This window comes from Arvicola amphibius, chromosome 6, assembly GCF_903992535.2.
Source record: "Arvicola amphibius chromosome 6, mArvAmp1.2, whole genome shotgun sequence".
NCBI classification, from domain to species: domain Eukaryota; kingdom Metazoa; phylum Chordata; class Mammalia; order Rodentia; family Cricetidae; genus Arvicola; species Arvicola amphibius.
In genome coordinates, this window is record NC_052052.2 from 157,497,040 (window position 1) to 157,524,259 (window position 27,220).

Sequence of the window (27,220 nt, forward strand, 5' to 3'; positions counted from 1 at the left end):
AGGAGCCTGATCAGAAGGAGCATGTCCCAGGAAATCCAATAACTGCAGAGTCCAGGAATGCTGCAGGGTGACTTAGAGTCTGGAAACGGATGCACTGCCCTGCGTATTCAGGAAAACCCCGCAGTCTGGTTTCTGTCCGGGGCCCTCATTTTCATCCCTCTCCAACCTGGAGCTTTAGGTCCATATGCCAGCAGACAGCTTGTTAGAAAGCTCCACTCTCAAGGATGCAAGCTGCTCAGATGTGTTCTCCAAAGAAGTAAGTCCTGCTGCAGGAGGTCCCAGGAGAAAAGCCAAACTAGAGGTGGGTTCCTACATGTGATGGCAGCGTGTTTGCAGCCTGGAGTGACCAGAGGCCCAAGTGAGAAGCTGTATTCCATGGCTCACAGTGTACCTGGGGGTTATTCGCTGACCTCTTGGGGCACAGTCTATAACTAGCAACAATAAGAATTGGTGATTTTTCTCAGGAAGGGGCAGGTGGACGCTGCTTGTGTGAGTGGAGCCAGCTGGGTTCTGCTGCTTCTCACTGTTCTCCAGGTTTGCTCCTGATAGAAACCCAGAGTCTCGTGAGTAAGGAGTCGTACACAGTGCACAGCAGGGATGGTTGTTGTCCTAGTACTGTGCCAGGTGCTGGACAGGATAGTTCATTCTAGAACAGCCGTGTGCCTTGTACAGAGACTTCATGTAGAAGCAGTGGTAGTGCACACCTGACATGTAGTCCAGTGCAGTGGAGTGCACACCTGACATGTAGTCCAGTGCAGTGGAGTGCACACCTGACATGTTATACAGTACAGTGGAGTGCACACCGGACATGTAGTCCAGTGCAGTGGAGTGTACACCTGACATGTAGTCCAATGCAGTGGAGTGCACACCTGACATGTTATACAGTACAGTGAAGTGCACACTGGACATGTTATACAGTACAGTGGAGTGTACACCTGACATGTAGTCCAGTGCAGTGGAGTGCACACCTGACATATAGTCCAATGCAGTGGAATGCACACCTGACATGTAATATAGTGCCGTGGAGTGCACACCTGACATGTTATACCGTACAGTGGAGTGCACACCTGACATGTAATATAGTGCAGTGGAGTTCACACCTGACATGTAGTCCAGTGCAGTGGAGTGCACACCTGACATGTTATACAGTACAGTGGAGTGTACACCTGACATGTAATATAGTGCAGTGGAGTGCATACCTGACATGTAGTTCAGTGCAGTGGAGTGCACACCTGACATGTAGTCCAATGCAGTGGAGTGCACACCTGACATGTTATACAGTACAGTGGAGTGTACACCTGACATGTAATATAGTGCAGTGGAGTGCATACCTGACATGTAGTCCAGTGCAGTGGAGTGCACACCTGACATGTAGTCCAATGCAGTGGAGTGCACACCTGACATGTAATATAGTGCAGTGGAGTGCACACCTGACATGTAGTCCAGTGCAGTGGAGTGCACACCTGCCATGTTGTAGAGTACAGTGGAGTGCACACCTGACATGTAATATAGTGCAGTGGAGTGCACACCTGACATGTAGTCCAATGCAGTGGAGTGCACACCTGACATGTAATATAGTGCAGTGGAGTGCACACCTGACATGTAGTCCAATGCAGTGGAGTGCACACCTGACATGTAATATAGTGCAGTGGAGTGCACACCTGACATGTAGTCCAGTGCAGTGGAGTGCACACCTGACATGTAGTCCAGTGCAGTGGAGTGCACACCTGACATGTAGTCCAATGCAGTGGAGTGCACACCTGACATGTACAGTGCAGTGGAGTGCACACCTGACATGTAATATAGTGCAGTGGAGTGCACACCTGACATGTTGTAGAATACAATGGAGTGAACACCTGACATGGCCAGGAAAGATTCCTGCATCTGCAGCCAGCACAGGTGGCTAAGAATGGCTTAGCCTTATGTGGTAATTATGTATGTGCTGATGGCGTACATGCCCCTGTTGTATTTCCTGAGACAGTCTTTTCAGTATGTCAGAGTCCAGAGGCTGGGAGAGTGGAGGGAGAGACCAGCCTAACATGCCTTCCCTCATCGCACCTCCCCCCATATCTATAATGCGGGGCAGGTTCCTCCATTCTTCACCCCACATGGTGACCCCCGTCTGCAGTCACAGTGAACTGACTTGCAAACCTCCCTGTTTTGGGGACCTGAATGTGAGCATCAGAGAATGTTATTGCAGGTAAAATTTCAAAAGTTCCTCCTTTTTTCAAAAATGATGCATTTAAAAGTTTTAATTGTGTCTATGTATATGGGTTTGTGCTACTAAATACAGTGCCCACGGAGACCAGAAAAGGACATCAGATCCCACTGAGCTAGAATTACAGGTGGTTGTGAGCCACTCAGTGTAGTTCCTGGAACTGAATTGAGTCCTATGCAAGAGTAGCAAGTGCTCTTCTTAATTATGGAGCCATCTGCCCAGGTTTCCTCTATCAGAATAGGAAACACTAGGTTAATTTTTACTATCATTAATCGTCCTACTTCATAGACCCCTTTCACCAAAGCAGCTGTGTGTGAAGTGTGGACATTCAAAACTGTGAGCCTTAATCTCCAGCACGGTCCAGCTCGTGAGTCACAGTACAGGTCTGTGAGCCTTAATCTCCAGCACGGTCCAGCTCGTGAGTCACAGTACAGGTCTGTGAGCCTTAATCTCCAGCACGGTCCAGCTCGTCAGTCACAGTACAGGTCTGTGAGCCTTAATCTCCAGCACGGTCCAGCTCGTCAGTCACAGTACAGGTCTGTGAGCCTTAATCTCCAGCACGGTCCAGCTCGTCAGTCACAGTACAGGTCTGTGAGCCTTAATCTCTAGCACGGTCCAGCTTGTCAGTCACAGTACAGATGTTTGAGTTCATTCTTCTCGGTTCTGCCACAGACATGGGAGTAGAATAGGAAATCCGTGATGGTTCTAGGCAGGAACTAGCAAAAGTCCCATTGTGTATGAAGTTAATTGCTCCAAATGTCATGTGTGCAGATCTACACTTGTGGCTGTGATAAATAGGCATGCTATCGAATTCCGTTGTTTGCTTAGTCCTGGAGAGGTTTTCATTCTTGTATGTTCTGTCCCTGCCTTGCTGTCTGTCACCTCTTTGCAAAGCCATTGAAAATGAGAAGACTGCATTCTGAGTGGCATGCTGAGGATAGGTCCCTGTTGTGTTCTAACAGAAGTTTGTTTTGGAGCCCTGGCATGCCTGGGACTTTGTTCTCCTGTTCTCTGGGGCACAGAGCGAGGAACCTCCCCACCCCGTGTTGGGAAATGAACTCCAGGGCTCGGTTGTACACTATGCCTCGCTCCTCCTTTTGCTTTTGTAATTTTGAGACAGGTTCCTGCTAAATTGCTCAGACTGCCCTTGAACTTGCTTTGTAGATAGGGCTGGCATTGAACTTGCCATCCTGCCTTTGCCCCCAGGTACCGGGGTTTCAACTCAATTTGAAACGCCTGGTCTTATTTTGTGCTCTAAATCCAGGTTAAGTAGTCATTGCCTTGCCTTTGTTTTTTGTCTGTCTGTCTGTCTGTTTTTAAGGTTTTTAGACAGTAGTTTGAATTCTGGTTCACAAGGAGGTCCCTGCATTCTGCATGCACAGAATCTGGTGTGTGTCACATAGTGTTCGGATGCCAAAGAATGGACTGTCCTGGTAAATCAAGTTCTGGTACCAGTCAGATAGACGAGGGGCTTTGAGAGCATGCAGCATGTCAGGAGGGCTGAGACGAAACAAAGTGGAATAAAGGTGAAACAGTTTTGAAGTTCTGTTTGGATAATTAACTTCCTCAACACGTTTGCTGGCTCGTGAGGCGCCATTGATGGCAAGCTGTGAGTGCTCCTGTTCCCCGGGGAGAGGGGGCTGTTGGTTATGCTTTGACACCTGTCTGGCTTCGTTTGGTACCATACTGAGAGAACACAGACTGTTGAATGGTGTCACACGGGCCTTGCTGGGGACTCCTTCCAAGGGAGAGATCAGAGTGGAAGGACTTTGGCTTTGCTAAGAATCTCCCTAGAACTAGAAGACGGCCCTGTCCAGTCAGCATTTTGCTCAGGGATGTGGAAGAGATGGGTATTTCACGATGACCACACTTCACTGTTCTCAAACTGGACACTGCCTGGTGGTGCGTTTGGACAGTCTTCCCCAGTCATGCATCCTGTGGTGTTCCATGGCCAGGCTGGCAATGACTCACACTCTAGGGCAAGGTGGCATCCTGGTGACTCACTAGCTGTCCAAGTGAGTAGTACACGGAATTTTCTTTATAATTTATGTGTATTTGATGTTAGGTTTTGTAAAGTAAGTGGCTCTGATACCAGAATCAAGTAATATGTATTTTGTCCTACTCCTTCCCCGATCCCCAATCATTTATTTTTTCCCCCAGATATGTTTTCTGGGTCTCCCCTAAAGGATAAGTCTTGAGTGGAAGACTCTTGAAACAGGATCCTTTTGAACACAGAGGCATGTGGATGTATTTGTATTTTAAGTCCCCCCAGGTGGGAGATTAAAATGGCTTTAGGAGCATCTGCATTGTGAGCACAGGGACATCACCTGATCACGTGTATGTGTGAGCTCCTCTGAGCTTGAGGATGGCTGAGCCTTTCACTGACTGATTTTTTGGTTTTTGAGACAGGGTTTCTCTGTAGCTTTGGAGCCTGTCCTTGGAACTCACTCTGTAGACCAGGCTGGCCTTGAACTCAAAGATCTGCCTGCATCTGCCTTCCAAGTGCTGGGATTAAAGGCGTGCACCGACAACACCAGGCACATAGACTGATTTTTAAAGATCTTTGCCTGTAAGTTTCTCAGTTACTTAAATAAAAAAACGTAGTTACTTAAAATATGAAATTATAGTTTTTGAAGACAGAATTTATGGGGCAGGCACTACTTGCTTCTAATATCTGCTTATAGGAAGACAACCCCAATTTTTAAATGAGCAACTGCCCCTAAAATGACAGTCACAGTGGGTCAGGGAAGAAGGTTTTTATTACTTTTAGAGATATTTTTAAGTGTTCCTTTGTTTTTGAAATTACAATATTGCACCATTCTTTCCTGGCATTTCTTTCCTTCTGACCTTTGCACAAACCTTACATTGTACTGTCTGAAATTAGTGACCTCTTTTCCTTCGTTATGTACAGCCTGAGATTGTTAATTGTTGTTACATAGATGTATATAAGGACAGCCTGCTCAGTACAGCAATCTTACATGCTGTGCACAGTTTAGGGCTAACTGCTTGGTACTGGTGACAGATCAGGGGCTCTTCCCTAGGAGTACTGTTTCTCCTGCTCTTAGCAGGCCTTAGTTACGTGCAAGAACTGTATCTTTTTACTAATTTTTTTACATTTTTTCGGTAACATAAATATTTACTTGTTCTTCAAAATGAAACACAAGTGTAGCCTTACATTCATTTAGCCAAATGGTTGGACTTGTTTAGGGGCTTTTTTAATGTGGAGAGAAAGGGATAGTTTGGTCCCAGTACCCTTTGTACACCTGAGAGACGGAGGCACAGTTGCCACCACAACTCTGAGGCTTGACGTTGCCCTGGGGGAACTGCAGGTATGCTGAATCCTCGAGTTTGCCTGCCCACCAACCTGTGTTTAGCCTCCCTTGAGCTCCCCTGAGCTCACCTTGAGGTACCCTTCACAGTCTGGCTCCTACCGAGTCAGCAGATTGCTGGTTCTGAATTGGGGTTTCCTTTGTGTGCTATTAACCATCTCTTGAAGCCTATCACAGCAGGTAAGTTGCTTGAGGTTTGAACACCACACATGATGTGCTGTCTTTGACCTAGCAAGGGGTTTTAAGAAAGGACTTAAGATTGCAGCTCTCAGCATGGTTTAGCGTGGCTGTTCTGTAAGGTCTTAGGAGGAACTAACCTTCTGCTTCATCCAGTGCCTTTGTCACAGCTTTTTAAGGAAGAAGGTTTTTGTTTGTTTTATGTTCTTGACCTTATGTCCTAAGGGTTCTTTCTAAGGTTATGCTTTAACTGGAAAGGTGATCTGCGTTCATTGGTGGATGACGATACACTGTTCACTTAACGTTGAAAGTCAGATGTATTGCTGTATTCAGCTGCAGAGAACTCTGTAGACTTTTGCCATCTGAGATCTTGGCATACAGCAGAGTATTAGGCACCACACCATGCTCAGTGAGCTCAGGTGTTACCCGGGTAACCCAGCTGTCATTTCCCACCGGGGACAGTAAGTTCCCCTCACTCCCAGTTCTCTGAATAAACGTGACTTCTGTTCTGGGCAGTTTCTTCCAAAAGATTGCTGAAGGAGCTAGGGAGCAGCATTCCCTGTCTCCAGTGAGGACTGAGAAACCCAGGAAAATGATTGGCTCCCAGCTCACTGCTCTTCTACAGAGGGGCCGGGTGCACTTGGGAGCTGCTAAATAGGGCAGATGCCCCCAAGCAGCGGAGCCCATTCACGCCCAGCAGCCTCATAACTCCGGAGGGTTCACAAACTGGCCAGTTGCTGAGTTATGCTGATTTTCACCAGCTTTCTGCCACAGTTCTATTAACACATTGTACCGTGAGTCAGGGACATAGTAGGAACAGCACCTCAGATGTGTGTAGGCTTTACCGGACTCTAGATGAAAGCTGTCCACTTTGGGAGGGGCTTCTGTGTGACAGACTGTCTCATCCAGCTGTCTGTACATTCTTACATGTGAGCCTCTGTGTAACACCAAAGTCACATAAAAAGAACAGAGATTTCCTCAGGAATAAGGTATGTCTCTTTCCAGTTATGCCAGACTCCCTAGAAAACTAGAGAGCATCAAACAGGGATGATGGGGTGAATGGGAATGCCCCCCACATACTGTAGTAGGGAACCTGCCATTTGTTAGTGATGCAGCTTAGTCTGCACCAGGCTGTGAGTTCTGGGCATTAGTTTCTAGGCAGCTTGTACATACTGTAAATCTGAGTATAAACACACACCCAGCATTTGAATCAAGTGACAAATGCCTAATGACAAAGGTTATTCGGTACAACTCTTGGTACCTAGAGCAGACACATCAGGCCACTCCCTGCCCGTGTGGAGAGAGAACGACAGAAGAGTCACAAACCGCCTCCCTTGTTGTAAAGTGACTAGCATTTCCACAGGGCAGGCTCGCTGTCTGCAGAGAAGGCATCTGCTCAAGGAGCGGTTTGTGTTTTTAAACCTTGTTCCTCTAAGTAACCCTGCTTTAGGATCCTTAGCTGCTGGACCTCTTGGATTTGCCAGCAGCAGACTTAGACTCTAAAGGGGTGCTGCCTATTCTGGAGGCTGGGTTTCTGGGACATCCCCACTCATTTCCCAGATGCTCTCAGAAATGACTTCTCATGAAGGCCTTGTTAGACCAAGGCCCTCCTGGAATTCACTTGTGAGCAGCTCCAGATTAAAACAAGGGTCACTGTGGACTTCTGGAGATAGGAGTCAGGGGGCCCACCTGTAGTTGTGTACTTACTGACTCTATCTCTGAATAAAATGTCAACAGCGGTTGTCCTGGGGTCCACCAGGCTACTCTGTACTGTTGGGGTCTCGCTCCTGAGAAACATTCAGCCTTGAGAATTGTCTGATGAAGTAGTATCAAAAGTATGGCCTGTGAGAAAAATAAATTGAAATTGTGTAATCCCTCCGCTTCCAGCATTTGTGCCTGTAGATGAGCCATGCCAGCCAGGGAAGAAATGAGGTATCTGCCATCTTTACATGGATTCCTAAGTCCAAAGGAGGTTTGTTACAAGGTATTCTGTACCCTCCACTCTCTCCCACTCCCACCCTCCCTCCTAGGCCAGTTTAGCTTCCCTCCTCCTATGTCTTATCAGCTATACAGGCAGGTGTGAAAAGCTACAACCAGAGCTGAAATGCTGACCTAACAACAGACGTACCCTCCCGGTCAATTACTGAAGCACCTACCTGGAAATAGCCATTTTGCTTTGGAAAAAGACACACAAAACAAGCACCAGCAAACACCATATCAGAATTGACACCATAAGACATAGGATGGGCATTAACTTATGATCACATGGACTACAGGAAACATCATGGTCCGTACTAGATGTTTTGTCCAGTTTAAACCCAAAGGTACTGGGCTCCTCTCAGATTTAGCCAGGTTTAACATACACAGGTGTGTTTGGGAGCCAGCACGGCGATTTGTGCTGGCAAAACAAAACGTGAAAGAAATGACTCAAAAATAAAACTTCAGAAAAGAGGTAGTGACATAGAAATCTTGATGTTGCTAAATGGTGAGTGTGTATTATATATCCAGAGTCCTTTGGGGGTGGGTTATTGGGGGAGACACTTAGGAGAAAGGCGACCACCAGGCCACGAGCTCCACCGTCTGTGTTGAATCTGCATTTAATGAGAACTTCAGCCTTTAGGGGTAAATAAAACATTACTAAACAGAGTCGGCTGAATATTTCTTACTGGCTGTAATAATTAAAGCCATGAAAAAAGGTGGTGGGGTTATGTTACTGATTAACTCTTAGATTTGATCAAGACACAGTTGCCAGTGGCGCTCTGTTTCCTGTTTGGCCTGTTAGGTTGACGCCCTGTGCCTGGCCTTGGTTCTCTGTTGAGTAGCAGGCCTCTTCTGTTCTTAGCCACTAGAGTTGAGCCTGAAATGGCCCATGAAGCAGCAGGCCCACGAGAAAGCTCCTTACAGAAGGAAGCTGGTGGGTTCCACCCCGGCTGGCAACAAAAGGATAGTCCGCATTAGTACTTTTGTTTTGAGCCAGAGGCTGAGGTGGTTGGTATTGTAACCGAGGGCCTTAGATGTATCAGTTTCTTATAGCTGCTGTAACAAAGTACCACAACATTAGCAGTTTAAAACATTGTGTTACAATATCAGGAAGTCAAAAGTCCAAGTAAACCTCCCTAGGTTAGTGGAGTCCAGGCAGGGCTATGTTCCTTTCTAGGGGGGCTGTGGAGGGGCACTTCCCTGCCTCCTGCAGCTTTCAAAGACTCTCTGATGAAGGATGAGCTTCCACTTCTTCCTCCATCTTCAAAGCCAGCTTTTGACTGTCAGCTCAGGTTCTTTCTCCGCCCTACCTTTTTGGCTCGTAAAGACCCTTGTAGGGCTACCAAGATAGTTGAAGGTGTTTTGCTCTACCCAGCAAGCTTAGTTGATGTGCGATTTTAATACCATCTCTGACCTTAGTGCCTCTTTGTCATGTCGCCTCAAAGAATCACAGGGTTCCACGTTGTCATTTCCCTGCCCACCACACCTGGAGATGTTGGTAATGGAAAAGAAAAGGCAGTGAGTTGGGGAGCCTGTACAGCCAGTGTTTGCAGACAGGGGAGAGTATCAGAAGGACTCTGTGCCAAAAAGAAGTAATGTACGTGCACACAGAGATGTAACAGAAAAGGCCGTGCTCCTGTTAGTGTACATATTTCTACCTTGCTACCGAAATTGTCTTAGTGTTTAACATGCTGGCCACTCAGTAAGGAGACATTTTAAGTGCTATATAACTAATTTATAATTCTGGTTAGGGGAAATTGGCCTTCCTGCTCAAAAGAACAATCTAATTATAGTGTATTGATTGTGAGCAATTGTTTGTCTTGTATATTCTTTGCATTTTTTAATACTTTAATGGGAAAACTTCAATAGCATACTATTTTTTAACATTCAAACCTGCATTCCAGGACCCATCTGTGAGCCGGTCCGTGCCTGTGACCACTGTGTGGATATGCTTGTATATTATGCAATTTCATGTTCTATCTCTCCACGTCATCTCTTTGCAGACCTCCGGTAATATTGTCCCCGGCACACAGTGGTTGCTGAAGGCGGTGGGCTGGCTTTGGGGCTGTGAGGTGCAGTTTTCATTTGCACATGGTGGAGCTCATCCGTTAAGCTGTCACTAGATTCCCAGGAAGTACCTCTGAAATAGACGTGACATTTGCCTGTAATGGCTGTGAAATTAAGGGTGTAGGTTTTTAAGTGCATTGTCTTTGATTTCTCTTTTAAGTTGGACTATTTTCACATTTCCATCATTTAGTTGCTAAGAATAACTGTTAACGGGCCAAGATCATACTAGAAGACAAGTTACTTTAATTTAAGACACACGCCAGGCTTCTAGCGGTTCTGAAAATCCCAGCAGGCACAGTGGCCAATGGGTAGTTCTTAGATAGTGAAATAGGAGAGCCACTTACTGAAACTCTTGAGAAACCAGAGTTGTGCCTTGGAGGGGGGCTTTTCTGTGCTGATTTCTGGTCCTGTGGTAGCAACCCCCCCGGGGGGGGGGGGCGCCTAGGGCGGGGCACTGAAACAGGCGTCTAGCTTACTGGTGTCGGGCTGCGTGCTGGCATGCATCCAGGACTGTGTAGCTGTGTGCATGGGAGGCAGGTGGGCCATTGTGGGTTCACTCCCAGAACCAAAGTGGGTCGCAGGTTGGTGTCTCTACACTTTGAATGTTGGATTGTGCTGCAGACCCTGCTCCCAGGTCAGTGGGCTCTACCAGTGAGGGCATTTGTGCAGGGGAGGCCAGCAGGGTCCAGAAGTAGGGCCGGGCAACCTGCTCCCCAAGGTTCTTTTCCACGGCCTCCCCTAGCAGGATAGCAGGACTCCCCGCTGCCACTTAAATAGGGATCCATATGCTGGTAGCCTAGGAAGAGAGAGCCTGACCAGCCCAGGGGAGGACACAAACCCAGACCAGACCTTAAAAAAAAAAAAAAAAAGTTGCATGGATCAACCAAGGCCTCTTGGCAGTGGATATTATTTTTAAAATAACCTGAATAGCAGCACTGGGGCCTCTGAGATGCTCCTGCGTCCCTATGAGACTGTCCTGAAGATCTGGGAGCGCTTCCTCTTTGACAGTGAACGTTCAGTCTGCACAGGCTCTGAGCAGCAGGGATGGACAGTCTGCTGATTTCTGTGTAGTGTTTTTATACTGCTTATTTTCTCAAACTGAAAACTGCTTCAGGGAATAATGATTTTTGATGACCGTTATTTAAAGTATTAGCAGTCTTAATGAAGGGAAGTGCTCTGTCATGCACAAAATAAGATTAATTTAGCCAAGACTTCAATTTCTAAATCTTAACGGAAAATGATGAGTTTGGGGTGCTGTTTTCCTCTGAAGGGCTGGTCTCCCCACCATCTCAATTGTTCAGCATGTTGACTTGGTCTCCAGAGCAGATGTTTGGGAATTCTTTCTGTATTTCATTTCCCAGGTATTAAAGCTTTAAGCTGAGATAGATGTTCTGGCCTTGGTTTACATTTGTCTTAACAATTTCTTTATACTGTTTAATCTACAAATTACTTGATTTTTGTTTTAGAAAGACTTAAAATGATTGCTACTGTTAAACTTTAAATTGTGCTTAGCCGAAAAGCAGGCTTAGCCACTAAACAAAAATGGTGTTTTTTAAGAAAATAAAATGGTATATTAATTTTCCATTGCACTGGGCTGTTAAACCTCCTCACCTCAAACTGGAGCATATCCTAGTGAAACCCTGAAACAGGCAGAAACCATAGCTAGAAATTTGAAAATTTACAGTCTGTTGTGGGCAGGTCACACTGAAAAGCTTTGTGTAATCTATTTGTGCTGGGGTTGTTTAGGGCCAAGGTTTTTATTTCTTCTTCCCAGGTCATTGCCTGCAATTTAAAAAAAGAGAAAAAAAAAAGAGAAGGCTTCTCACAAATTTACCCTGTAAGCCTGTAAGCTTGGGGACGATTCTAAATGGTAGCCATATGACTTAGATCAAACCAAGCCGGGGGGGGGGGGTGTTTGCATGTTCCAGGCAGCTTGCCTGTAATGCCGTGTTTTTCTGAATATGTTATGGGTATGGTTCTAGTCAGTCCAGTTCCACCCAGCCTCTCAAACTGGAGTGAAAGTTTTAATACTTAGAATTGCAAATGGGATTCTGCTAGGTGCATTCTGCTTATTTAGGGGAGAATCCTTGTGGTTTTGTTTGGGATATGCCTTCAAATGTCCACCTCTTCATGGGGATAAGTCTTTGCTCACAGTGAAGTCAGCTAGAGGTTCTGTTGTTGGGATCTGTCCTGGTGACCAGTCTGCTGCTGGTGTGTTGTGGGGGGACCCAGGAAACTTATTCTAGCCTGCCTTTCCCCCAGCTCTTTCAGGTAACTTCTTCTGGTTAGCTGTGAGCGGCCAGTGTGTGTGTCCCTCTCGGTCCCCTTTCCAGCTTCCCACACTCCTAATTAGCAATTATGCGGATTGTTTACTAGAAATCACCTGGGTGGCTCATTCCCCCTCCATCTTCCCTCTTGGTCCTGCACATTGCTTCCAGGTGACCCAGGAGCGTTTGCTCCGTGCTAGAAACCAGACTGTTTTTCAGCAGTTGTTTTTCTTTCCAGTTGTAGCTGGAAAGGTCTTCACGGAAGTGTTGTTCACGTCCTTGGGATGCAGCTTAGGTAGAGGTTAAGCCCTGTCGAGGTCCTCACTTCAGTGAGTTGGGGAAAAGTGCCACGGCTACGCCCGCCTTTGTTCGCATTTGAATCGCAGGCTGTGCTGGGACTGGTCTGTGTCTTGTGTAAGTGTCGGGTGGGAGGCGAACGTCTAATTAGTGGGGTGGGGGGGGGCGGCGGGGAGGGGGTGGCTGTCAGGGCGGGGCGGGCTTGTGGATTGGCTGGCCCGGAGGTGGGCGGTACGAGAGGCCCTTATCAGCCTGGGGCGGCAGGTGCAGGTCCCAGGTCAAGGTAAGGAGGCCACGGCTCCCTGCAGGCCCCTGCTGCCCGTCCGGGACCCTGCTGCTTTGTTCTCCCCTGCTGAGGGCGTTTCTTCTGCGAGGGCGTTCCAGGGCGTCGGGATTGTGGTTTCTTGCTGATCCTGGGGAAGAGATTAGCAAACAGATACCCTGCCGGGCCCTGCACTGGAAGGACATTCCCGAAGGAAAACAGCGACACAGACTTTCTCCTGGGAATGCTCAACAGGTTAACTTCAGTTTCCAGACAACTGCGTGTCCACCCTCGGCTCAGATGGGAACTCAGATCGGGAAGCGGCCACACTTTTTCCCCCTTGATATTGAAGGCGTTTGTTTGGGTTGCCCTGCAGTGCACAATGTGTTCGTTGTATTTCTGCCTTGGCTGTGGTTATTCCTCGCAAAGGTCTGAGTTAAGAAGCTAAGTTTGAAATGAGCAGGGAAGTGGTTCTCAGCTTGTGGCGTTTAAGTGAGTGATTATGAAGTGAGTGATTTCTGGGTCTCCTCGCACTAGGGGATCTGCGGTCACTTTTTCCTTACGTTATTTTGAATTTTACTGTGTTTTCTTTGGCACTTCATAATTGCACACTTTTAGGGGGTACACTGTGGTGTATTGATTCTTGCATTGTGTAAACTAGAGCCCTGTCTGACTTTGGAACAATGACTGTTTTAGTTGGTGAGTTAACAGTGGTGGAAATGGTGAGAAACAGGAATGTGAGCCATGGAGACTTAAGGCTAGTTTTAATGTTTCTCTTTTTGAAATATAGTTCTGTAAGAAGTTTTTCTTTTAAAAAGGAAACTCAGCTTCAGTTTTACAATAAAAAACTTGCAGGTTCCAAGATAATTTATACTGATCCACTAGGATTTGAGAAGGTCGGTCTCTGTATAGTATTTTCCACTAGAGATTAAATAATTAAACCACTTAGAATGCAGGAACACTCCAACAAAACAAGTCTGGATTTTCTAAATGGGTCCATTGTACCTATGCAAAGCAAGGCACCAAAAGGCCAGAAACAGAGCAGCTTGATTTTTGCGACATTTTTAGCTGTGACTTGGCGCCCTTGAGATTTTAGCTACAGCTGGAAAGCATGTCTTGGGGTCTCTCACATTCATACCGGTTTCCGAGAAAGAGCCTGCCTAGCCTCAGACCTGCTGAGGTTTAGATTCTCCTCTGACTATGGACTTTGTATTCCGTGGCAGCAGAGGCTTCCTTCCTGATTTCCCAGCCCTGACTGTGGCTGTGGCCATACCTGCTCTGCATCCAGCCTGGAGCTCACAGTAGACCTTAGACCCCAGCACCGGGGCCGTTCTTGGGCTTCAGGACCTGTCCTGTGTTGGGCTTGCCAGCTGTTGATGACTTGCCTGGTCACTGTGTGAAGCATAGCTTTACATAGGCAGATGTGGTGAGGCTCCTGTCCCACATGCTGAACATCCACAGACAGCAGCTTCTCCTTTATACCCAATGCTGGCCTAATACGGCCTCCGTCCCCTTTAGGTCCACAGAAGATGAATGCATGGCCTGAAGACCTGAAGCCTACTTTCTGCTTTGTTCCCTTGAAGCTGTTCATTTCTTTTCCCTTGCATGAATTTTCTTGAATTTTTTCAGAGTCAATCCAGGATGTAAAATACAGACTGGAATCCCAGAGTGTACAAAAATAGGTCCAAATGTGATTCCCCTGCCCTACACACCTTAAATTATTCTATGAAATGAGACTGCCACACAGTAGCAATTAGACAGTGGGACACCCACATACATTTTATTAAATAACAACATTGTTGCTTTATTTTTCCAGCAGTAATTCATACAGTGAGACGCGGCACCCTCATCCAACTCCCTGCCATTTCTCTGTAGTTGTGGTTGGATATACATATAGTAAGAATACAACAGAAGTCAACAGGCAAATTGTAGACATGTGGCCAGAATCTGTGGGTAGCTTAGATTCAGTAGGAAAGGCAGAACATTAGAAAATAAAATCTGACCGAAAATATATTTATGTTGTACAGTTGCCTCTGTGAAGAAGAAAGGCCAGAGCCAGGGGTGAGGGGATGTATTTTTCAGAACAATCAAGAGTGAAATTCATTTAGAAACTGTTTCAAAATGATTATGCCTACACCTCCTGAATGTGTGAGCTAAGCCAATCTGAGCAGTGACTTCCCTGGACTTCCATTGCCCTTCTTATCCCTTTTTTATTAACTCTAACATGTGTTTGTGGCTTTGTTTTTTAACGGTGTAAATTTTAATCCTTGTTAGCAAGTTTAACATGGAAGCCAAGCAAATGGAACAAGCTCTCATGGAGCCCCACGCTTGCTAATCATCGTGGGGTTCAGTTTGCTCATGGGTGGGACCTCGGCTGCTCTGAGTCTGGTCCATTGCATCCTCACTGTGCAGTGCCGATAAAGCCTTCTAGGTCATGCATTTGAATTTGAATTCTTTGAATTTGTTGTACTTTAGAAATGAGGATTTTCTGTTCTGAACCTTTTTCTGTAGCTCTCTACACATCTGCTCTCAATAGATTCATTCACACCTTAAATTGTTTATTGATGGCTCTCCTTGCAGACATTGTTGCCCTATTATTTCATCTTGCCATGTTGGACACTGAATTCTTTCTAATAAGCATTTGAGTATGAAATTCAGGAATAGGTGGCACATGAAACAGATGTGGTGGTTTCAGTCTATTAGGAATTTCCTTACGTGTGTCCGCTCTCAACAGAAGCTAAGAGAAGTTGTATTTGAGCGCACGTTGCCCTGTTTCAGCTTGAGGATTCCAGCTTTCATGACCCAGCTCTGAAGAAGGCGCTCTCTGCAGGAGGTGGGCTGTTGTACTCTTTAACCCTCACTCGGAGGAAGCTCACGTTCCAGGCCGACTGCAGCCCTTGCTCCGCGAGCATGAGTGTTTCACGTTTCACCTGTACAGGAGGCAGAACTACATGAAACAGAGTCAGCCGGGAAGGCTCTGGTGTCAGCTTGGTTATTTAGTGAGAGCTGCACCTCTGTATTGAAGCTGCTTAAATGATCTCACTTTGACAGAGTAAGATGGAAGTTAGAGAAATAGAAGACATTCTAGGCTTGAGTAGATTTATGGTTTAACTATATTTTCTCATGGGGAAAAGACTAGAGAGTACTTGAAAACTCTCCTGAAATGTCAGATAAAAACCAGAGCATGTGATTATTAGGGCTTGGCTTTGTGTGTATCTGCAAGCGTTTGGAATACTTAATATTCTTCCAGCTTTTAAACTTTATTCTCTCTCTGTATGTGTGTGTGTGTTGTGTGTACACATATGTGCCATGACTCGCATATAGAGATCAAAGGAACTCATGGTTCATGCGTCCTCCTTTATATGGTTCCGTGGACTGAACTCAGGTTACCAGACTGGCACAGTAAATACCTTAAGCTGTTGAGCCCTGGTTGCACAGAAGTGATGTTTTCTACTTAACAGTACTGTCACTGACTTAAAGGAGAAAGTACTGAAGCCAAAACATCGGAGATTTCTCTGTGCGCGGGGAGGGGGGTTGTGGAGGGGTTGGGGGGTAGGGGTGGGGTGGAGGGTGGCTGTGGCCAGGCCTGCTCTTGAGAGGCCCTCGCCACTGCCTGTCTGGTACTTGCTTAGCATTTCCCTCACAGACTGAGATTAGGTTGTAGTCTGAGCTTCTTCTTAAAATATATATTCTCTCCATTAATTTATCAGGAAATATTTGCATCAGGATTTAAGAAAATTATTTCAGATTAAGGTATAGACAGAAAAAAGGAAAAGGATCAAGTGTCTTGTATGGGTGACTCAAAATTTGACTGGGTCTTCCTTAATTTCCTTCTAGGTCTTTAGAAAATTGTTTTACTTGTCCTAGAAATGTGACTAGATGGGTAGAGTGCTTATTGAGCATGTGCGTGTGTGCATTCACACGCGTGCACACACACTCACTTCTGATATGGTGGCACATTCTTGTGATTCCAGAACTCCAGAAGAGGTGGAAGTTAGAACTTCAGAAGTTCACTGTTAATCTTTGTTACATAGTAAGTTTCAAGCTGGCATGGGTTACATGAGAACCTGTCTGGAAAAGAAAAAGAGAAATGTAGTGTTTACCCAAATGCAGCCATTGTCTACATTCCATATTGATCTTGCTATACCCAGAAACAGCCCTATTCCCTGCTTTGTGATAGCTACAAAGTATCACATGGTGTAGCTGTAACGCTGTATCAGAATCCACTGAGTTTTAACAACAGCATATTTATTCACATGCTGGGCTTTACATTGAGATAAGTTTGTATAAAACAAAAATTTAGAGCTAAAAGACATCACTATAAATTATAAATTAGAAGGTCAGGTTCATCAAAATTTACATATACATTCAAGACTAGTTCATCAGTCATTGCATAAATTGTGGGTGAGTTAGGTCAGAGTGTTGAAGTAAACAACAAATTTCAATGGGGGAAAATCTGAACACAAGAAATTGAAAGTAGTTTCTGATACTTAAAAGTTCTGTTCTTTGGAAATCGTTCAGCTATCGCAGAAGATGGCCTGAAGCGCTGGGGCTTGTCTGAATTGATTCTCCCCAGAAGCATGAATTGGGGGTGTTTCCCCCCTCTGTCCCACTATTGTGGGTCTGGCAGAGTCCAGGTAGGCAGACATGAAAACCTCAGCATCTCTTGTAAAATCCTTGGAAATTTTCAATTTGAGCATTTAGAGTGATTTACTTTCTAAAATATGTAATAGCATAAAATATTAGTATACACATGGCTGCAGGATCCGGCTGACACATGGTCTGGTTTCACGTAGTTCACAGAACGTACAGAACATACTTTATGACACACTGTATAGCATGGGGAATACTTGTAGCAGAGGCTAAAATCCTAGCACATTGACTCTCGCACCTGGAAACAGGAGATTTCTCTGTTCTTTCACCTTGTAGCAGTCTGGCCGGGCTGTTACCCAAGTGTCTTAGACATTCGCCCAGCATCTCCAGCTGTTAGCAGCGTCCCCACTACAGTGAGGGCTGCTGCAGTGATCACCGGAAAGTGTGGCTACCTTGGGAATCTTGGCCTGTCGGTTGATCTCTGTGGTTTGAAGCAACAGTATTTCCACTTTTCATTACTTAGTAACCTCCGTTTGCAAGCTGCCTCCAATTTTACCCTGAGAATAACACAGACAGGATTCACACTCAGTCTTCCAGTCCTGTGTTTTGTTCTTGAAAATGTAATTAGAGTGAAAACCCATGCAGAGGACAGGTTTTTCTGCCTGCAGTAGCAGCAGGGATGGCAGCCCTGGTTTCTCCTTAAGTTTCTAATGCATGGAAGACAGGTTAGTTCTGTCCTGAAGTCCTGCCGACACCGCCCTTGAACTCTGCCTGTTGGTGGTACAACCTCTCAAAGAAGGAACCCTCTCCTGTCCTGCAGAGACCCGGCTTCCTCCTGCTCCTGCTTCTGTTTCTCTTTGGACTGTTGGAACTTTCTCCATTATATCCTTACCTTGAATCTTCTGCAAGTGAAAATCACTAGATGGAGTTCTATTTCAAGGCTCAGAGCAATGTCTGTCTTCCATTCATGTGTCTCATCGGTACCAGGCACCCATGGACCTGAGTGGGTTGTCTTGGGGCCTGCAGAGTGGTGGTTGTGTTTCCTGGAAAAGATGGCAAGGAATTTTCCAGTTTCGGAACGCCTCATAAAATGAAAGGTGTTTTAAATATCTGTGAGGTCACCTTTCACCCTCTACACGAGACTTTCAAAGGTCAATGGCTCACATTCTGCCTTGGCCCCTGCTTGGATTGAATTTCAGCCAGCAAGTCTCCAGCCTACAGGAGAATTTGAGATTTTTCTCCCTCCCCCATTTCTTCTGTTTTGTTCTGTGTAAACAGTTCCTGCCGAAGTAACATAGACAAATATAGCAGAGAATGCTTTTCTGGAAGATGCATGCTCCCAAAGCATTTTTTAACCATTTTTGGGAAGAATTGATCTTTCTGTGTGTTTCAGACAGACTGAAAGAGGAGGGGAGACTGTCGCTATAATGGAAGTGACATCATACATTATTGCCCCCATTGATCCGCTTTTAGTCTCCAGCCAGGATAAAAGGAAATGGCACCAGGGAGGAAGCATGCTTCATTTCGGCTCAGATCCCAGAGTGATAATGGGGTAATAATAGAACGCACGCCACTGTCGGTCTGTGGCTGCATTAGTCTCAGGCTCACTCCATCTGGAGCTGCACGGACTTCCTTCCTCGTGCTGGCCTCTGCTGTGCACCAGCTGGGCTGCAAAGGAGGGGCTCGGGCCTCCCCTTGGCCTTCAGCGCATGCCAGCTGCAGCCCTGATGTTTGTGCCTGTGGAATCTTCATGGTGAGACTTGTATCTGTGGCATTTCTGCATTGTGTTGTGCTGGTGGAGGGGAAGATGGGGGCTGCAGTCGTGTGGATTGTCCTCCGGGAGCTCAGAGGGACATCCGCCCCTGCCTCCAGGAAGAGCCAGGGTTTGTTTCTGTTGTGCCGCTTATACTTGCGAATGGGGGTCGGGGATTTGGAATTTCACATTTTCCCTCCAAGAAACTTTAAAACAGTTGAAAGTTTTGCCGCTTGTCTCAGTTTTTAACTCTGCGGGGGCACAGATGAAGTTAACTTTTTTGTACATTTCTTCATAATTAACGACTATGAAGTCTTCAATGTTTATGGCAAGAATACAGACTTCCACAATTAACAAATAGTGTTTGTACTTGCCTGACTTCCTGTTGTTTCTTGTTTCTTGTGTTCGTTTAAATAAGTTTTACAGGCCTGTGTGGTTCTTTCTTTTCAAGGACCCTCATGATCTGGGCGTCTCATGGTCTTATTTTGTCTCAAGTTTTCTGGGCAGAGGTCTTATTACAATACTGAGGTGTTCCCATTGTGGAAATAATAACCTTATCACACACAGATCCTTGTTTGTGAAAAGGAAGAATTTTCTCTCTTCTTGCAACTGAATTTCGAGCATGAGCTGTCAGCCCCAGCCAGAAAGGCAGATCTTGTGGGAAACATTTCCAGTTGGCAACCCAGGGGCCCGATGCTCACCGACATGGGCTCTTTTCTGTTTGTTTTTCTGTTTGTTTTGTTTTTCTTGGTGGCACCATAATACAGCTGACCTCGTCTGTGTCTCCTGCAGTGCCTCAGTGATAGCACACAATTGGTCCCAAAATTATATGAAAGTTCATTTGATTTCTACGTGGTTGGGAGTGGGATATTCCCCTGTGCCAGCTGCCAGGACTGCCCACTGTCCAGCATTACCTCCCGGCACATTTGCAAGTCTCTTTGTGAACATTTACCATGTGTTACGACTTTTCCATTTGCAGGATGGCTTGACAGGGAGCAAATTCGTATTTTACAAAGTTCACTCTATTAAAATACTTTTGCTTTAATGCATCCTCTTCTCAAGCCTGTAATCCTTTTTTGTGTATAATATTTACTTGTGAATGACTGTTAGTTTATTATCTGTGGCTGAAAACAGCATTAGGCCACTAGTTTGTCTCTACTTTCTTCGTTGTTTAGAGACTGCATTTTCCCATGAGTTGGAGAGCCAGGTGGCTGCAGGTTGTTTACTAATGGAGTGCTTTCTCCAAGTCCATTCTACAAAGGGCAGACTAGCAGAGATCTCCAGCATTAGAGAGGAATGTTCAGCATGGCTGTGCCTTCTGTCCTGCCCACCTCTGAACAAGTCAGCGCTTGCATGAGGGCGTCTGTACCTCCTGAAGGATGGAGGGTGGAACCTTGAAAGGGTGTACACCCTCACTCTTTCCTGCCTGCCTTCTAATTAGAGCCAGGTAAACTTAGGAAACAGCCCCCAAAGATTTGAACAATATGCCCTCCTCCCGCAGCCCTCCTGTCATCTCGGCTGTCAGTCTTAAAGTCAGGGGGCTTAGTTCTAAATATTTCCATTGCCTCAGTTTTGAGACGAAGAAAGCTTTCCATGATCCTTTTGATTCTGTTTGTGTGCAGATGTGAGCTTTCTGCTTGGAAGAAAAACAGCACACAGGTGTTGGTTCAAGCATTTCTTCCGGCTCATGTGTTAGCAGGCCTCACTCTTTAAATGGAGTTGTGTTCAGAGTTTGGACCCAGGAGGGATACCCAGGTCAGGTCTGCGTGACGTTAGCCACTGCAACAAAACCTAGAGGAGCCTTAGCTAAGGACCCAGGGCAGACGCTGTGTGGGAAGGTGTCTGCGGTGTGCAGTCTCTAGGGAAAGGTGCATTCAAGGCCTTGGGCTGACAAGTTACGGCTTCCCTGGAAATGCCAAAGCTTCTGTTGGGTCTGATGGGCGGCCAGAAGGAAGAGGACCAGAGAGACAGGCCCCAGCCAGGGCTCTCAGTGATGGAAAGGAGGCGCCTCTGGGGAGGATGCTCCACAGGTGCCTGGTCTGGAGCCCGAGGTGCACGTGCTGGGGACAGGGGAGGCTCCTGGGGGCTGGAGGTCCTGGGTTTGGCCTGCGTTAGCAAATAGCTGGGTTCTCAGGAAGGGAAATGGAGTCATTTATGGAATCCTTGCATTAGGAACTCATAGGCCAGGGCCATCTTGCTAGAGACAGCTAGAGTTTGCTTCAGAATCTGTCCATAGTATAACCGTAGGTGGGGAAAAACTACATAATAAATACACCCAGGAACCAACACTGGGCACTGTGTCTGTCACTGGGGAAACGAGTTCATTAAGATTTAGGGTGAGACAAAAACATTAGAAATACTAAATGTGACAGCACCACCTTTAATCCCAGCACCCCAGGGGAAGCAGAGACAAGCTTGTCTGGTCTGCATAGTGAGAGTTCCAGGCCAGCCAGGCTAAAAAGTGAAACCCTTTCTCAAAGAGAGGGAGGGAAAGAAGGGTTGAGAGATACTTTCTTGGTGAGACTACCCAGTGTATGCACATTGCGGGCAGAGGGGGTGGTTCAGGCAAAGCATATATTTTTGGACAAAAGGGAGAGACGAGAAGAGAAAAGTTAACATCTTTTGTGTACTAGAAATTGGCAGTTAAAATCCTGGTGTTCATAGGCACCCTCTGTTGGCCTAGCGCTGGCCCCAGAAGTTTGATTTGCTCAGGATCGTCAGGCATATCTAGGCCTGGAGGGGTGCCAGCATAGAGAATGTGGAATTTGTGTAAATAATTGTTAAACTCTGATTTTAGGATGAACCTTTTTCAGTCAGTACAGGTGTACCGAGTTTTCTCTTCACTCTGCTGCTGGGTTGAGATGGCCCGACAGGGCGTGGCTCCTGAGCACTGCTGCTGTTTGTCCACGGCTACTCTGTATCACACACAGATGCCCCCCTCCCTCTTAGCCATTCTCCCAGCGACTTTGGTGTGACAGCTATCTGAGTACTGAGTGAGACAGCCTGTGTGTGCTTAGGCGTGTCCATTGCTGTTCGTTTACTTGCCTGCAGCCTGTAAAGTGATTTTAGTATCTTAAACTCACAGATTAAAAATAGACTCCTCATGAAGGGGGGGGCTGTGAGAGGAGGCAGTTGTTACACTATGTTTATTTTTCAGGGTTCAACAGGTGCCTTGCAGGCTTAACATGGTTCAGAAAAGAAATCTGAACCTACCTACTTATGGTAACTCCTGTGGATTTGCCTAAAGTTGGATAATCTCTTGAGTCCTTGTCTAGCCGGAAACATTTTGTGGCATATGCCATCTTTGGGGCTGCAGAGAGTATAAACCTGATGTCGGACCAAAGTCAACACCCGCACACCCCATCTTTCAGACATAGAACTGTGCCTGAGTTACCCTGGCTTTGCTGTCCTTGCTCAGAACCCTGCTTTTAACTTCTTGTTGGGTACATGATGTTTCAAGGGCTGTTTCTTTTGTCCGCAGCTTTCTCCGGACCAGACCGTCTTGCTTTTGGAGTGTCTCTTAGAGCAGAAGGCCCTGAGCCCCCAGACATTGCAGCGCCTCCAGCAGACGTACCGCCTCCAGGAGCAGGATGCCGAGGTAACAGTTGAACCCGTGTGCCCCACTGGTGGGAAGAGAGATGAGCTCACTGTTGCTTTAGCATGATGTCCTGCGCCAGTCAAGGGCCGGGCTTCCAGAAGCCTCCTCCAGTATTTCCCGGTGATCACTTTGTATTTGTAACTGTTGGAGGCCTAAGATTTCCCTCCTATAAATAAACCATAAAGGTAGTACAAGTTTCTTAAAAGCTTGAGCAACAGGGTGGATGGAGTCGTTTGAATTATGACTTGGGCGGGTCATTTTGTGCTCTGGTGGTGCCGCCTTTCCCTTGCTCATTAAAGAAACTCAGCTCAGATGTGTGGGAGCATCCGCCTGCATTCAGCTAGGACGAGAAGCCATGTGTAAAGGAAATGAAAAACGAATCTAGCAGCCATGGTTTTAAAAGTAAAATTGGATGCTTGTGGTAAAACAGTGTGATGTGAACCTCAATCTCCTTTAGCTTATTCAGAATGCAGTACAGATCCTATGTGGATTCCAGCTTTGAAAAACACAAAATCATAAATATTTAATGTATTTAATCATCCTAAGGGAAAAAAACAAAAGTTCAAAGAGAACTGGTCTTTGACACAGCACTCTAAACTGCAAAGACCGTAAGAAAACCAGCTCTGAGCTTTCTGTCCACTTCAGCCACTGGCACCCAGGCTGTTGGGCACTTGAAACTTGGGCCCCTTGCGTGGGATGTGCATGGAATGAGATGCACATGGCACAGTGGTGGTTCCAGGCTCTGGATGTTCAGCACATGATAGCTTTGAGCTTCTGTTTTAGATATGCTGGCTTTTCTAGTGGCTTTCAGAGTTAGTAAAGTGGGTTACACTCACTGGGAAGGTGACTTTGTTACATAGTTTCTAAGCCCAGACTTGGGAGTAATTGAAAGAACCCCCTAGGGAGACACTGGCAGTCCTTAATACCTATGTATAGATCAAATGGGCAACTGTTGTGTTTGTTTCTGCTCTTGGCCCTTTGTTTATCAGAGACTCCAAATGCCAGACTTATTTTTAATTAGTGTCTCAAAGACCTTCCTATTTATAGGCAGAGGGTTGTGTTTTGACAGGGTTGAATTCCCCTGGAATAGAGACTGGGTGGGAGAGTCCGAGCAGGTGCTAAGCACCTGTCCCTTGGTGCCCAGAAGCCGTGAAGCTCTCAATCCTGTTTTCCTTCTTCCTGTTGGCATGTGATACATCCTGTCTTACCTTACAGCCTGATATAGTTACTGTGTATCATCAGTTAAACCTTTGAGAAGGGAGTAGGTATCTCCCTTTTTTGTAAATATCAAAAGCTGTCTTACTGCCTGAAGATAGGACACTTGGTTCTGCTGTGATACTTGGTGGCCAGGTGAACTGAATGTTCGTGGCTCCCATCACACAGATGTGATCTGACTGTAGCACACACACCTACCATCTACACACTGAGAAGGAAGTGAGGTGCACAAGCCAGGCTCACCCTTAGGAAGCTTAGGTTTCTCAGCTCACTAAGTGAGCCAGGTGGCCTCAGCCAAGAGCTGTGAAGGACTGCCACATGAAGTAACGCTGGCTGCTCTCTAAGCCAGGTATTGAAGAAAGACCCCTCTGAGGAAGCAGCATTGAGCCGAAGGGCAAGAACGGATGTGTGGACACAAGACCAGGACGATGTGTGGACTCAGAACCTGTCAGGGTAGTGGCCAGTGAATGCTTTCTATGCAGGGACAGAAAATTCACAGTTCAGGAGGCCACGTGGTTTCTGCAACATCTCCTTAACTTTGCTGCTGAGGCATAAATAAATAAATAAAATCAAAACCCCCAAAACACACTTGGGCATCCATGGACAAATGCCGCTGCAAGCCAGGGAAAGTTGTGACCGACCTAAAACCTGGGTCTCAGTCTAATCAGCAATTCTCGGGACTATTACCATTGCTGCCTGGTCTCTTTCTGTGGCCGTCTGCAGCTGCAGCCCTTGCCGGGCCTGTGGATGGAAACCCATGGAGCAGGAGCTGCACTTAGTGTGGCTGCAGGTTCCCTGTGCTGCTGACTTCTCTTTACTCGAGTTCCCATGGGGAAAATCACAGAAGCAACAGGATTTTCAGCCACAGGCTGTGTTCTAGCAGCTCCATTGTTTTAAGTGTGGCTTCTGGTGATTAAGTAGCAAGAATTAAGTTGAGCCATCACCAACTTTGATTTTGAGGGACAGACACTCCATAGGAGAAGCACTGCACTTGGTGGAAACAGTCTTGAGTCTTCTGACTTGGTTCTCACTATTTCCCTGTAACTGAGCAAGCAAGGGAGTTTCTTCTAATTGTCAGGGTTCTCAAATGCGAAATAAGTAGCAGTCACTTGAAAGATGGCCAAAGAGACCTCTTTAGCAGGACGTGTGCCGAGCATCCCTGGAAGAAGAAAGAGCGAGGTAAATTAGGCTTCTGAGGCTCTGTGCAGGTCTCTGTCTGAGCCCTGAATCTGATGTGGAATGAGGAGTCCAGTACAACTGACCAGACCTGTCCATGATTGTGGGGAGACCTGCTGAGAGGTTGCCCCATTCTGACTGGCCTGCTGAAAGCCCGTGCATATGGGCAAGGTTGAGAAAGGAGCCTGCTGCTGCTGCCTTGTGCTCCTCACGACAGTGCAGTGCACACCCCTCCTACAGGCAGCTGAAAGAGTCTGGACTATAAAAAAAAAAACCTCGTCTACAAACCCCTTGTGGGGGCCGAGCAGCTCAGGGTAGCCTTAGCTTCGTACCCTCCTTTTCTCTGAGCCACCTGAGCGCTCTTACTGCTTGTCCTCGTTCTGTTGGTGAGAACTCTGTGTTATACCTCGAGGCTGCTGGTATTTTTGCTTTGGGAGATTTGTGTGTCAGGGGTTGTCAGGGCCAGCTCTGCACTCCGTTCCAGATTGTGTGCCCCCTTTCCTGCCCTTAAGAAATTGCTGTGAGGGGAGGGGACACAGCAGACCCAGATCTTAAAGGAAGCACACAGGACCAGTGTGGTATGAGGTGACACCGTGACTCTCGCTGTTCTGGGCCACCTTAGTGTTTCTTGGCCTAGACGGTAACAGAATCCTATGAGTTGGGTGCCTTTTACACACAGAGCCAGAGCTACGAGTCCACCTCGGGTCAGGGTTCCTTCTCCAGGAATGAAAACAAACTGTCAAGAAATAGAGTCCAGAGAGGCATTTGTCTGCAGTCCTATGTGAAGCTCAGATAAAAAGCTATAACATTTTAAACATATACTGGACAGCAGATTCTAGAATTAACAGCCTCATGTAAGATCCCTCTTAAGGGCTGATAAGATGGCTCAGCGAGTCGAGGTGTCTGCCACGGCGCCTAAAGACTTGAATGCCGGAGAAACTTGGCTTTTACACGTTGTCGTCTGCCCTCCACATGAGTGCCATGATACACATGTGCATATACACAGATAAATAATAATGTAATTTAGGGACTAGAGAGCTAGATTGTGTTAGAACAGTTGCTGCTCTTGCAGAGGACCTGGGTTCAGGTCCCAGCACCACAGCGAAGTCCCCTAAACACCCCAGTTGGTTTATGTGGTTCACCTATGCCTGTTTTTATCATGGACTTCTAACGTACATACACTCAGGCAAAAACAGACATAAAAAATGCAACAAATTTTAAAATGGAATTATAAAAATGTTTTTTGATTCCTTTTAAAATAATGAGTTCCCTATATTGCCTTAGCAAGTGTCTTTAGCTGGAAATCTGGTCTATGGAGAGAAGGTCCATGGTCTTCCTGGGTGTCTGCTTGCCCTACCAACCCCATAGCTCACTTCAAGCAACTTGTGTGTAAGGCTGCACTGAGCGTACCTCGGTCTGCAGCATCTCCAGCACTTTTCTGTTTGTTTTATATAATAGAGAAAGGGAGATAAAGATATAGAGAGATATATTTTGGAAAGCAAGCAAGCAGCATCTCACTGCCTTGTGTGGCCAGTGACCAGCGTGGCCCACACTGCAGTGGTCCTGCTCTGTCGGCCAGAAAGGTGCTCAGAAGGGGCCACTGACGGCACCAGTACATCTCGCAACATGGGAGGCTCTGTGGCATGAGAGGATGAAGTGTGGGCTCTGTCTGGTGACGGGGCTGTCACCATCCCAGAGTGCAGGAGGCAGGAACATCAGGATGGGTTCCCAGCCAGCTTGGGCTACACAATGAGATTCAGTCTCAAACTACCAAAAAAAAAAAAAAAAAATAGATGGGGGTGAATGAAACCAGGATGGAATAGGAATAAGAGCTGGATACAGTGTTAGCACCTTTTATCCTAGCACTTGGGAAGCAGAGACAGTGGATGTCAGTGAGTTCCAGGACAGCTTGACCTGCACAGTGAGACACTGTCTTAAATCAAGGAGCAGGGAAGCACATTAGTGGTGTGTGCCCATCCCCGTGGAGTGCCAGCTTATTCTTGATTGTGTAGCAGGTGGGTCAAGGCATGGACTTTGCACTAAGCGTCATTCAGGTCCCAGAGCCGTAGCTAGATGGAGACACACACCGTTCTTTTTCCCCAGCCATCAGTATAGCCTTATTTCAACTGTGTTGCCTGCGCCGAGGGCTGGGGCTTATTTCTGACCACTGCTAGCTAGAGCCTTGATGAAATGATCTCTACTCTGGGGCTTCATATCTGATTTTGTTTTCCTTGGAAACTGTGCAATGGTTGGGTGTCAGCGTGGACTAGCAGATCAGAGTCCTCAGC

At 46.5% G+C, this 27,220-nt stretch overlaps 1 protein-coding gene and 1 long non-coding RNA gene across 4 annotated transcripts in view; one reads left to right on the top strand and one right to left on the bottom strand.

Moving 5' to 3' along the window:
- The window catches only part of LOC119816103 (aminopeptidase O (putative)), a 264,083-nt gene that overhangs the window by 220,921 nt on the left and 15,942 nt on the right, over positions 1-27,220 (top strand). For 2 of the 3 annotated variants that reach the window (XM_038332406.1, XM_038332407.1), the window contains exon 14: positions 22,425-22,541. In XM_038332406.1, coding sequence (XP_038188334.1) covers positions 22,425-22,541 — 117 coding nt within the window. Of the gene's footprint in view, positions 1-22,424; positions 22,544-27,220 lie in introns of those variants that run through there. The other variant, XR_006020830.1, reaches the window with a different exon arrangement.
- LOC119816108 lies at positions 14,408-18,306 on the bottom strand. Its single transcript, XR_005285685.1, has 4 exons — positions 18,083-18,306; positions 17,489-17,671; positions 16,539-16,668; positions 14,408-15,527 (listed from the first exon to the last, which is right to left on the bottom strand). It is a non-coding gene; the product is annotated as an uncharacterized LOC119816108 (long non-coding RNA).